General features: G+C 37.9%; 1 protein-coding gene across 12 annotated transcripts in view; it reads left to right on the top strand.

Moving 5' to 3' along the window:
* Nucleotides 1-13,650, top strand: part of nebl (nebulette) — a 116,864-nt gene that overhangs the window by 64,001 nt on the left and 39,213 nt on the right. For 5 of the 12 annotated variants that reach the window (XR_001479207.2, XM_015354561.2, XM_015354562.2 and 2 more), the window contains exons 1-4: nt 5,830-5,847; nt 6,324-6,386; nt 6,515-6,586; nt 11,359-11,463. The exons of 3 other annotated variants lie outside the window; for them this stretch is intronic. Coding sequence is in view for 8 of the 9 variants with exons in the window: in XM_015354561.2 (XP_015210047.2) it covers nt 5,845-5,847; nt 6,324-6,386; nt 6,515-6,586; nt 11,359-11,463 (243 nt within the window). In the remaining variant the exon portion in view is untranslated. Of the gene's footprint in view, nt 1-5,305; nt 5,407-5,829; nt 5,848-6,225; nt 6,387-6,514; nt 6,587-11,358; nt 11,464-13,650 lie in introns of those variants that run through there. 4 more of the 12 variants (XM_015354564.2, XM_069191036.1, XM_069191037.1 and 1 more) reach the window with 3 other exon arrangements.

The raw sequence follows: 13,650 nt of genomic DNA on the forward strand, positions 1-13,650 counted from the left end.
AAACCAAAAGAAATATACAGTATGTTCCACAAGTGAATAATTCTAGTGTTTGCATAATTAAAGTGTAAAAACATTATTCTTCACATAATAACTGGAGCTCTAGATTTCTGATGGGGACTTACAGTGTAATTGATGCAAACAGTGAATCATTGGAATGATTATAAGAACTAAGGCATTGATTAACTTCCGGAGGTGTATTGTGATTTTTCTGCAGTAAAAAGAGTTTTGATTTGTGCATTGTTACCATTTTCCATTACTGCACCAAACCTAGGGTGAAGTACGTTTGTCCATAATAATTATGGACAGAAGTTTGGATAAACAAACTGTTATTTTGAAGTTAAAAGTAAAATCCGTCAGCTTGATTTATTTAGTCTCTTAACCAGCTATTCTTAGTAGTCTGGTGTATGATTACAGAAAAAAAACAAATGTCTTACAGTATGTGAACCACTGAAATAAGAAATAATGCTGTGGATGCAATCCTCCTTTAAAAAGTATGCAAATATATGAATATATTTCACCCTTGCTATTTTCACACTTGAACCACACTACATCCAAAGGTTTGTGTGAGCATGGTAATTATTTTTGTATAATGTTATGTTTGATTTTACTACATTGCATAAATCTACAGTATGAATAGTTTGTGCCAAATTCTATTTAGTTATTATTTCTACGAAATGTTTGAGTGAATGAACAAGATAATTATGAATGAAAAATATATTTAGGCCCTTGCTTTGTTCTATGCTGTTATAAATCAGTTAAATAAAAATGTTTTTCTATGTGGTTTGATCACAAATATTTTTTTAGTTTTACTTGGGGGCGTTATGAATGGAGCGCCACTGCCTAGTGTGATTTCCAAAGGTTTTTTCCTCCCGTTGTGCACACAGCCATCCTCGTGTCTATCCTTGGCTTCACCAAGGCGCTAATCAGACTCCTGATGAGATGATCAAAGCCCAATAAATATTCCCCTCCTCATTCAATAGTGGTGTGAAGGGCAGTACAGAGCTCGCCTTCGGTGAAAAGCAAGGAGCGCTGTGTTAGGAAATGAATTACTAATGGCAAATTTGCATGATTCACGTCTCTCCCCCTAGAGTGCCGCTTAGACAAGGGAGAGTAGCCTCATGCAGTAAAAAATACAGTGACTGTACTGAAGACAGTTTTCTCTTCAATCAAATTAATGTGCGAAAGCCCCGAGTAAGCATTATACGATCTCAATTTAAATTTAAATTGCAGAGCCATTCCAGATGTCTTTCAAAGCCGAATAGTTTTAGTATAACACTCACCGTGGCTCACTGCGTTCTTACTTTCAGTCTTGAAACAGGAAGGAAAATGAGTAGAACTTACTGAAACACAGTAGGGTATCGACAGGGTGAGGGTTTGGGTGAGAACTATTGTCGTTGTGATTAACCAAATTCCCATATAATGAAGTCCACCCCTATACTTTGGCATAATGTATTATTGTGTATAAAATATATGGTTAAAACTTATAGGTAACTTATAATTAAAATACAAATGCATTGGCTTTATGTTAATTTAAATAACATTGATTAAGTAAAACAAACAGCAGTAATCACAAACTTATAAACTCTGATTCCAGTGGATGCCTGCTACAGTATTTGCCTGCTCTGTCATTAGCACAACCCCTCTGTAATAAAACTGTCAGAGAGCCTGTAAAGGCACCTAAACTGGGAGCTCTTGTCACAATACCAAAACAAGACCATGTTGAGGTGCAGACACTGGGTCGCGGGTACTTGGGCAGGGGGCAGAGAGAGGCTTTCTCACTAGCTAGATTCATCGCATTATCCCAGTCTGTTGTGCAGCTAGTCTGAAAGTTGTACTTAACTACCTTCCGCCTGGATTCATCCTGCTCTGCTCTGCTTCCACCCGAAACCCCGTCGGCCAGGCAGAATCGCAAATTTGCGAATGTTAAAATTGCAGATGTCAAAACCGTGCTGTATTCAAAATCCTCAAAGGCGTTCACAAAACCAGTCCCATGAAACTGCCTTCAAATTCAAAGGGTAAATACGAACCAGAGGATACGACAGTATGTAACAGTGTATTTGAAACTGAGAAGAGGAGGCGCTTTATGTGAAGAGTTGTGGCAGTATGAAACGAGCTAACGAATCATGCTGTTGAAGCTAGTACCCTGGCTTCTTTGAATAAACAGCAGGGTGTGATGCTATGGTTAATTTGGGTGATGACATGGTTATGGTTAATTTGTTAATTTGGGTTATGTTTATGGTTAATTTGGGTGATGCACACTCGAAGAAGGCTCCACAGCCAAAATCTTGTGTTACCTTTCTTTTCTTTTCAGCATGAAATAAACCTTTCCTTGTTTCTTTGTTATGGTTAGTTAACTACTAACTACTAAATGGACTAGATGGGCCAAATTATCTCCTCATTTGTAACGTTTCTTATGCTCGTATTAATTTTTTTTCTGAAACATAATACTCCTCTCTGTGATTTGATAGTTGAAACAACAGTCCCATTGTCTTTTTACTCGTAAAATGTCAGAATTAGTCAATTTGGGAGTAAATATCCTGTTTACTTTTCCCTTCTTCCTCGAACACACAAGTGAAGAAAAAGATTATCTAATCTTGTAAACTGTAGCTGAAAGAGGCTGAACCCGTCTTCATGGATACCAAGATAATTACAGAAAAATGTGGGTAAAAGGACAGTATTTGTTGTGTTAAAAAGATTAAGTGAGGCAGCCAGCTAGATGCAGTTAAAGCTTTTAAAAGGGTAATTCACTCCCGTTTTTTTCTTTTTCCCTAAATAGAAGATTCTTAAGCTTTCTTGTTTGAACTTCCCACTGTGCTGTTTCTGTAGTATCCCCCAGGACAGTTTTTTTCTTTATTTGTCCTCATGAAAGTTGAATGACGAACGCTTCCCGTTACATCACGATTTAAAGGAAAATGGGATTTCTTGCTTTAACGATGTATGTTTCCTTCCTACATGTTTTTAGAAGACATTTTAATGCCAATAAATTGTCAATAAAATGTCAAAGAAAGAAAAGGAATAGGGACTGTTCCGAGCGCAGCTGGCCCTAATTAACTCCCATTACCCAGTTACCACACCACACCCCTTCCCTCACTACTTAAACCCTCTGCTTACTTTGTTCACTGCTCGGCATTAGGAAACCAGCCTGCCTCCTGAGCTCCTGTTGTTTTCAACTAGCTCTTGATCGACCTCTGTGCTTTGACCCAGCTTCAGCCCTTTGACCTGCCTTTTGCCTGCTCGTTCGGATTTGTTCGCCTTGGCCTTTATAAACACTACCCTGCACAGGGTTAACAGGGACAGAATATACAGATGAGGGAACAGATCACAGAATTTCATCAAAAAGTATATATTTTTGGTGTTACGGGACAGTTTGAGGGCAGCATGAGGGTGCAGTCAGTGGTTAGCATTGCTGCTTCACAGTGCTGGGCTTCTGGGATCAGTTCTGGTCCTAGTGCACTGTCTGCTTAGAGTTTGTATCTACTCACTGCGTTTTCTCCAAGTGCTCCAGTTTCCTCCCTCAGTCCAAAAACATACTGGTAGATTAAACTGGCCGTAGCGTGAGTGTGTATATATATTTATGTCTGTGTGTGCCCTGTGATGGACTGGTGTCTTGTCCACTGTGTGACCTGTCTTGCAGCCATTGCTTCCTGGGATAGGCTCCGGGCCTACGTGACCCTGAATTGGATAAGTTGATATTGAAAGTGATGATGTGATGATGATGTGACTGTACTAAGTACTAGGCTGTACTAAGTAGAATTTAACTTTACATTTTAATGACAATGTGGTCAGGACTGTTTCATATTAAGGAAACAGTGTCCTCTAGTTACTGTACCAGGGCAGTAGTTTTGGAAATTCTGGTCCAGAGAGAAAGGTGCCACCTACTTAACCACCGACACTACTTACAGGATGCGCTATTTTTTCTTAGCAGTCTCCTATCTCAGTACTTGTCGAGTCCAATCTTGCTTAGCTTGTGAGACCTGATAAGATCAGGCCAGAAGGCAATAATTAATTGCATTTATATAGCAATTCCAAAGGATTCCAAAATGCTTTGCAAATTCTGTAAATGTATCTGTGGGCTGCTTCAGTAGAATGCCTAGTATTCTTTCTGGCAGGCATTGTCAGTATGTGAGTGACCTTCTATAGTAACTCTCACTAAGATTGTCACAAACTGCTGTTAGGCCTTTTTATAAAACTACCTGGAAAAAAGAAAGTAGAAAAATCAAGGTGTGATGAAGCAGCAGTCCACTTTGTGAAAGATATTTTAACCTTGCAATGATTCCTAAAAACATTTGAATATATGTTATTGTTTTATATTTATAAAGATGCGCATTGGAAATCTTTTTACATTATAGGGTAGCACCATGAGAAAATAAGATTTCTTTATTTCCTGATCCAGTCTCTCTTTCTCTGTCAGTGAATTGTTCTCATCAAGAATGCAGAAGAAAAGAACAGCGAGTGATTCCATTTAAAGCACAGATGACTGTCTTTGAAATGTCACAGAAGCTTCTTGTGTGACTAAAGAGCTCAGATAGATATGAGCTGTACAGTTTAGTCATGTCGAGATAAAAGCATTCACATACCATGGCAGCTGACATCACTGCCTCTGTGTTCGGTGAAAGTTCTCTGTCCATCACCCTGGAGGGCATCGATTAAGCCTAAGCAAGCTTCTCAGTGAAAAGCAGAATCTAATACATTGGTGTCGGCAGAAGTGCTGCTCTATTATTAGTGATTAGTGATGTGTTGGTTTTAGGTAGTTCCTGATGCTTATTTAGTCAGCTCTATCATTTTATTGTTGCACATAAGAAAATTTGTGTCTAAATGAAGGCTTTTTCTATGCCATATACACGCTGAAAGCCATTATCAATCAAATAATTAATGCCTGGTGAACTACATTTACAAAAGAAAAGCCATTTGCTGTAGCTTTACAGCATGGAATTGTTTTATGAATTTAAAAAATCAGTGGACCCTGACTGGCTCAACCAACTGGTTGTTCCAGTGGGCAGGAAGGGCTCTATAGTCCAGGCATCACTGGTGTTATTCTGGCCTGTCCTATGAGCCAGCTGAGGCAGAGATTCCCAAGTAGCTTGGCACTGGCCACAATATTTTTGGCCAGCCATGCAGAGTATCCTTGCCTTGTCCATCAGCAGCACCTCTTTGCTCTATGAGATACCTTTGCAGGGGAGTCTTTTGTGTCATTGCAAGCGTTCTAGCAGTGAGTCAAATTGAGAAGGAATTGGGAATTTCAGGCTAGGAGGGTATTAAAGAAGATTTCTTGTGTTTGCTCATCCATCCATCCCTTTTCTAACAGTACAGGGTTGCAGGGAGCCTATCCTGGCAAGCAACAACTGCAAGGAAAGGATACATCCTGGATGGGACATCAGTCCATAGCATAGGAAAATTGGCCCTGGTGTGAGTATAGTACTGTTCTTGCATGTCTTTGTTTGTCTCTGTGGGCCTTGTGATGGGCTTGCATCCCGTCACAATCCAGAGTATTTCTGGCCTTGATTAAAGTGGTTAGAAAAGGGGTGGATATATATGTGGTGCCTCTTTACTTGTGAAATTTAATTCTGGTCTGGAACTCAGGTTAGCGAATGCACGCTGTCATAGAATGATGCATTTAGTAACTCTCAAGGGAGATGTTGAAAGGAATTAAGTTGATAACTGTTAGAGTGGGCAGCTATATCGGTCTGGGAACTTCATTCGAACATTTTGAGTTTAATTCCACATTGAGAACATGAAAAGTAAAGCATTTCAGCTGTGGAGCTGTCTTCAAACATCAGTTAATGAGTCCAGTGCATTCTTTGATTTTGCTTTTCAATGTGGACTTAACCTTATGTTCTTCCTAAGATGGTAAATTAAGTTTTTAGCAAATATATAGTATTAACGTTCAGTTTTAAACTCCTTCTAGACAGTCCATGTATTGTTCATTAGAGCTGAGTGACTTATCAAGGCTTATACATACTTATACATACATATGTCATACAATGTTGATATAGATAGATTTCATTCAATCTTTTAATGCATTTTTAAAAAATATTTTTTTATTTATACCTGTAGGGCATAATGTAAAAGATATGTTGTGTTTCAGAATTGTTCCTTGTTTGTTCCTGAGGTTTCAGGCAATGTGTTTCTATTGGCATGTAGAGAATTGTGCAGATAAAAGCTGTTGAGTGAGGTCTAAATTAGGAAGGTGGTTTGATAAAGAATACTGAACGAATGGAGTTGGGTTGGGCTGAGGCACTCAGAACTGCTGTCGCAACCCCTAAAGGAGAAGCAGAGCACACAGTCACCCAGAAAGTTCTTTTCTCTTCTGGTTTAAAATTCAGAAGCTGTGTGATTCCAAGGACATGTCTGAGGAAGATACTGGGGTAAACATGAAAAAGGAGGAGGTATGTGTTGTCAGCTCTTATTTTTGTGCAGGGGTGGGGAAGGGGGAGCATAGTTGTTTTTTCTGATGACCTTCGTTGAAATCAATTTTGAAATGCATTTGGAAACGCTTTTCATTTTTCTTCCTCAGGCTTTCAGTAAGCCCATTGTTGAGGACAGGAACTTAGAATTTGCCAAGAAGTGCAGCGAGTTGATAAGTGATGTAAGTATATTTTGGTATTTACAATGACTAGACATGGCTGCACTAATTTGCATTTTGTATGGGTGTTATTGCCACTTCTAAGCCTGCCATTATACACGAGACCTTGATTTGAGAAATCCGAAAGGTTTTAGTGACAAAGCCATTGTGATCAAACCTTTGGCTTTTAGCCATTAATCTGCGTAGTGGGGAAAAACCTATTAAAATTCCCCATTGGTCCAGCTCATGAAAAGAAAGGATGCTTGTTATGTGTATGGTGTAGTGCTTAGGTGTGAAGTTGGTTGAAATAGTGTTATGAGGGAAGAAGCTGTGCAGAAAAAAGGATAATGTAATTATATCATCACTTGTTGGCGTCATTTACTAGAAAAACCTATCATGGTGCCAGGACACTTGCCAGGAAAAGTAGACTATGAAAGGATGAATCAATGGATATCTTTTATGGCTTTATGGCTAATAAATGGAAATATCCTTAAGTACAACACTGACCTGTAGAAACGTTGCAAGCCAGTGCTTAAATCCATAAAAGCATACCTCATTACATAAACTAAGACTTAAAAATGCGAGTTTAATTCAGTAATAGAACACTTCTCAGAATCTGTCGGGCACCTACAGTAGTACCAGTGCACTTCAGAGTTCAACACCGAAAGCCTTTGTAAGATAGTCATACAGCATTTACTGTATGAACATGTTTTTTATGTAACCAAAGTTATATTTAAATAAATGTTCCCATCAATGGAGAGTTAAATTCTGTTTTCTTATGTCACTACTTAAGTCACTACTACTACTGTGTTTAGAACCTCATCTTATATTCCTAAAAATAGATAATGACTTCTGGAATATTACTATGGGGGCATTGTTCATACAGTCATACAGTACATTAAATGTTTTTAATGATTGAAACAAGCTAAATGAGAAATACTGTTAAAACATGCAACATTTCCAAAAACATTGTGAAGTGATGTTATTGTATTATCATTTAAAAGATTATTTAGTTTGGAGAAACGTCTGGACTCCTTTAATGGCCTGCCATTGCATACAACACCAACATTACAGTGTACTAACCACAGAATTATTCATGCTCATATTTTGCTCACAGCTTTCTATTAGTCAAAACAGGTGGTATGTGAATGTTAAATTAATATGCCCTTAAAAGTTTAAGGATACATTCAAGACGTAATCCATAGAGAGAAACTTTTAAAGGCAAAAATGGGGTAGGTCAATTACTTTTCATCTACCAAGTGAAAAGTTTCTTTTTTTGCACATTTTCATACATTGGAAGTTTCCCTAATTGCTCTCTATGTGATCCAACATTAATACTGAGCAGTTATGAAAAATCCTATAATTAAAATTGTGTTTGCTGCTTTGCAATGCTTAATGACATGCTGTCCTCCTCCAGTGCTGTGTGTGATCAAGTGCTTCAATAATTTTGACACTCCTCATCAGAACTGGTCTCTAAAGCCAGATGACACCCCAAGTGCTAAGTAATTAGCTGCAAATTTGAATCATGGAACATTCTGTAAAATGAAGGGTTTAGTTTTAGGTCATCTTATTACTGAGCCCCATTTCTATGTTGTCAAATGTTATTACCTACATGGGGTCTAAGTTTCAAAACCCATATCTTGCAATGAGAAAGAATGGGTTTGCTTTTGAACTATAATGTGACCGAAGCTTTGGACTTCCTGCAAACCTCATATGGGACTGTAGTGATGTGATGGTTTGAGTTTACTTACACAATTAAAAACTGGGAATGTGAACTCAGGGACTGCAATATGGCTAATAGGAATTAATCAATCAGATCAAACAGTGATCTATAAAATACAAAGAATACAATATACAATTGTATTAATAGTTTATTAATAAAGTAATAAAACATGCAAGATAAACTAATGGAAGATTATATATTTATAAATGTATAAAATACAAATGGATGGTTAATCATTCAGATTTAATATAATATGGGGTTAAGAGATGCTATAATTCTTTTATTCTTTTGAATGTAGTCAAAGTCATAATAATCATTCTCTTATAAACACATCAACATTCATTACTGCTTGAAAGACAAGTAAATATTCAGTTACCTTCCTGGATTAATCTTTATCAAACATATTTTTCAATAATAGTTTAATTTGTGAATTTTATAATGTAAACATTGAATGCATACCCATGGAAATAAAAAACCCTGGGCAGTCCAGATGAGATTTGTATAATTGCAGAAGGGAGAGAAACCGAAAGACCCACGTCATGGCTTGTCCAGTATTCATTGGCTGGCTGTTCTCTTGGCTCAAAATGGGGGACGTTTTCCATCTTAGCATCAAGAAGGCTGCAAGCTGAAACTTAGAGAGAAACATAGAAGGTCTGCTCGCCAATATTTTGTAGCTGCCACACTCAGTATTTGTTTATATTCAAGTGGCGTGGACAAAAGTCCAGCAGTATTATTGAATTTATTTTTTTTTTCATTTCTAAAACTACATTACAACTAGGAGCTCATCATACGGCTTTTCTTGAGGCAGGAAATTCTGGTGTCCGTAGGTCTAGGTCTCTAAGCCCGATATTCACTTTCAGCTGGTTTTGTTTCAGTTGCGGTTTGGGCAATCGGTGCTGGTGATTAGTTTGCCAGTTTAGGGTCTCGGAGAGCATCATAAACTACTGTGCTGAGGCGTTTAAGTCTCCGGAGGTGACTGTCTGTGATGTTAGCAGGTGGAGCAGATGGAGTTGGCAGCCCCATGTGACACACTCCTCAGTGGAGCATCACGCTGGGACTGTCAGTGCAGTTATGACAGGTGCCCTGCAGTTGTTGTTTTTTAAATGCACCTCCCTCTTGGAGCTGTAGACTGAGAACCATCAATTTTAGGCACTTGATTACTGTGTCAAAATGAACATGTCCTGCTTGTCAGAGTTCCCCATCTCAGCAACATTCCTAAGAAGCTCAACTCAAAGGCGTTCCAGGGTACTTTCAGTACAAGGCAACAGAGAGAGATTATTATTATAAACTTTCTGAACACTTAATTCTAGGCGTAATCCGGGCCAGAACATACGGCTCTGTGTTATGGATGTTCTACGTATTTTTTATGGAAGAAACCAAAAGTAAAAATAATTTTGGCATTTTGTCACAAGCACTTACATCTAGAGAGACTTATAGACTTATTTATGAAGAAGAAATGCTAGAAACAAGGGGACACCATCTGATTTGTTTAGTTGCTAATAGCTAAATCAACCCTGAGGATCATTAAGAACGTAAGACTGGATTCGATGATGAACTTTGGGTCAGCAACTTTGACTACAAGTTGTAAGAATCGCTCGGGCCAAACAATGGAGCACAGGGATGTAAAGTGACTTGATTTGAGTAACACACTGAGTCAGTGGTAGAACCAGTGCTTCAACTGGGAAGCTTCTTACTCACTGTATCACCCATAAGTGTGAAAGAAAATGTCCTAAATCCTGACAGGGGGCAAATCATTTCAGAGGACATTTAGAAATGCTCACAAAAAATAACAGAGGTAGGCTGGGTTTTAGCAAAATAAATTTTTAAAATTCAATAACTCAGTTCAGTAATTTTATTTTAAAGTACTCACCTGTAATATGAATTTAGGATTGTACTGCTTATTACAAAGAAAACATGAGGGGAGATATCAAACAGATTAAGAAGGAGCAGGGAATTCCAGTCAGGAAATTGAAAAGATTAAGATTAATTGTTGGGGGTTCAGAATTGTGTACAAATAATTTATTTAAAGAATATATTGATTGTAATTTCAATAAGAATTTCTCTAATAGAAAGTTTAAAATGGACTAATGGTCCATGCATCAAAAATATTGAATCTACAATACAATATTTATCATTCATCACTTGTCAAAGCTACAGGTTTCTGAAGTTCCTATCCATTTTATGTGATTGTTCTTTGACACACTGTTGACAGAAATAGACAATGCATATAAAAGTCATTCCAATGATAGACTGGAAATTATACTTGAACAGTCTTGAAATAAGGCTGTTTGAATAATTTAACAACTGTGTTGAGAAGGATAACAATTACACAGCTGTTTTCTACATCTGGTGTCCTCTTATGACATTCAAGCGATTTTCAAAGAGTACAATATCAAATTTTAACTCTTTCTTTTCTCACAGTTTTTAAGCTAGTAATAGTAATAACAAAACTAGCAATAGAGGGTGGAAACATTTTAATGTTGTTTGTTTATGCCATTATTTGTTGTTTAGAATTGTTTATAAACATTCTGTTCTCTAACTTATATTTGAGCAAGGAAAGATCAAAATTGCTAGACATTAGCTGTTCAATTACTGGAAGAGCTTCTCTTCATATAAAAAAAAGGAATTATCTTGTGTGGAAATGTCCGAAAAACAAAAAAATCTTTTTTCCAAAAAAGAAATCATCATTCTTTCCAAGTAAGGTCCTTGTAAGGAATCTGTCTTTTATGGATTTTAACGCTTAGCTGCTCTAGTGTGATGTGATACCATTTCTTTAATGGCTATAATGCTTGGGACCAATATCAAATAATTGATTAATCATTGCTGTCAAATCAGTCATCAGCATCTCCCATCTTTCTGACAGTATAAGCTGGGCTATGGCTTAGATGGTACCTCAGGTTCAGAGGTAACACTGTTATCTCCTGGTTCACTTTCAGCAGTAACTTGGTTGTCCTCTGAGCTCTCCTATGAAGCACTAACCAGTTCTTGAATTACTGCATAGGATAAACTTCAGAAGCTCCATGAACACTGGGAATCACTGGTGTTTTACACATTGTTCTGCCTTGCTGTACAGGTCAAATATAAGGAGGAATATGAAAAATCCAAGGGCAAGTGCTGTTTTGTCCCTGACACACCTGAGTTTCAGCATGTGAAGAATCTGGGGGCATTTATTTCAGAGGTAAGGCGTGGTGAGTGTCCTCATCAGTTCAGGTATTTTTAATTGCTGTCACATTGATGAGTGCACCTTTACGAATGCATTCCAAAGACTTTTGTTACCTGGGCGGTGTTTGTTTTTTGTATTGTGATTTATTCATTAACTGAAGCACTGACATGCACTATGATTATTTCATCTGTGCAAATATCATCCCTTCGTGGATGTCGTCTTATAATAACACCCAGTAAGACTGCATGCCAAGCTTATATGACCTTAAATGGATATAGTACGTTGACAAGTACATCGCTACAGTACATCATATTAGCAGAGTACAGAGTGAAGGAGGAAGATCTGATAATTATACAGACCTCAGGGAATCTTTACCAGGCAATTACACATATGACTCCGAGCAAGAGTGTGGAAATTAGTATGATAAATAGTTAGAAGATAACCAAAATGGGGAAAAAAATCAGCCTAGCAGCAGCACCTGTTAGTGTTATCTGAAATTAAACTCTATAAAAATAAGCACTTCCAGACCTTAGGAGACAAAAACTGTAGGTTCTTTGCATACCATTGACAAAGTACTTGTTTTAGGAATGTGAATTATACTTTCTTTTTTGGTTTTAGGTTTAGGTTTTTCTTTCTGTCTTAGTACTTAAACAGTCTTTACAATCTCAAAAAGGAATAATAGTGAAAATGTCTTTCTTTATGTCAAGATAAACCTTTTGGTAGCATTCTCCTCATTCGTGTCAATCTTGATAATGTTACAGCATCATTGTCCAGCTGTTTCCTAACTGCTTCATCCAACTCAGGGTTGCAGGGGAGCTGGAGCTTATCTCAGCAAGAAACTGGCACAAAATGGGATACACCCTGGACAGGACACCACACACACAAACACACCAGGGCCAGTTATCCCAGAAGCTAATTGACCTACCAGTAAATTTTTGGACTGTGGGAGGAAACCAGAGCACCTGGAGGAGACACACAGGGAGAAAATACAAACTCCACACAGGTAGAAACCCACATCTGGAATTGAACCCAGGGCTCTAGTGCTGCAAGGCAGCAATATTACCCACTGTACCACTGTACCACCCACAATTGCATCTTCAATTGCATTGATGTTATTTAAAACAGCCGGTTATTCTGCGATCTATTTAACAATGGATGCCTCTAATGTAACACATTTCACCTTTGAAACTTTCAAACTGACACAGGAGAGACATAACCAATTTACAAAGCATCCTCTAGATGCACAGTTGTGAGACCAATATTCTGCTTTTTCACCAGAGAGCTAGGGCACCTCAGGGAAGATAAGTGCCATTTTCGCCACTAACCACAAAGGATCCGGGGAAACCTCTGGGATCCATGTTGTGCAGTGTTAAGACCTTACAAAATATGTCTAGGGTTTGATCAAAAGCAGCAACATAAAGATCGGGTTCCCCTGGGAAAACAAATCAATTTTATTATCATGACAAATTCAGGGAACCAGAAGTCAACATTCATATTCAAATCGGGAGGGGAAAGCCAAAAAAAAAAGAAAAGCAATACCCAAGCAACGCTAATTGACTATAAAAGAAAAATAAACACAATAAAAAAGACTAGAACCGGGACAAAAAAGATGGGCGTGCCTAAAGAATAAGCCCGTACCAAAAAATAAGACTTCCGCATTCTATACCTATCTACACTAACAAAAAAAAACAAAAAGAAACATCCAACATGTCTTCCCCCATCCCAAAAACCATGCATCCCGTATCCAATCTCTCGGGGTCCCTCCCCCTGCAGTCTCGTCTTCCCCTTTTAATTGGTCCCACCTCATCCGCTTAATTAATTGGCAACACCTGGGAAAAGAGGAGAAAGGGCCATTCAAAAACAAAAATAACACTCCAACCAAGTTTGAAGACCGTAACAGCAGTGCTTTGAGGATAACCGAGCTAATATATTAAAGAAGAAATAGCCTGCGTCAGGATGAGTATCCCTGCTCCGAAACTATTGCCCAGGAGAGCTTACAAAACAAAGACTAGGGAGCAAAGGTTTCCAAGCAGCTACGTTCACATTGAGACCATTGATAAAGTGATGACATTTTTCAAGAAACATTCTTCACTTTTGAACCAACGTTTTTATCCTGTAAGGTGCAAATTGCATCAATACCCACTTTTTCCCTTTGTTTTGTAGTTATTTCCAATACACTACAGTATGTACTGTATATTACAT

The sequence above is a fragment of the Lepisosteus oculatus genome, chromosome 6 (assembly GCF_040954835.1).
Source record: "Lepisosteus oculatus isolate fLepOcu1 chromosome 6, fLepOcu1.hap2, whole genome shotgun sequence".
Classification (NCBI taxonomy): Eukaryota; Metazoa; Chordata; class Actinopteri; order Semionotiformes; family Lepisosteidae; genus Lepisosteus; species Lepisosteus oculatus.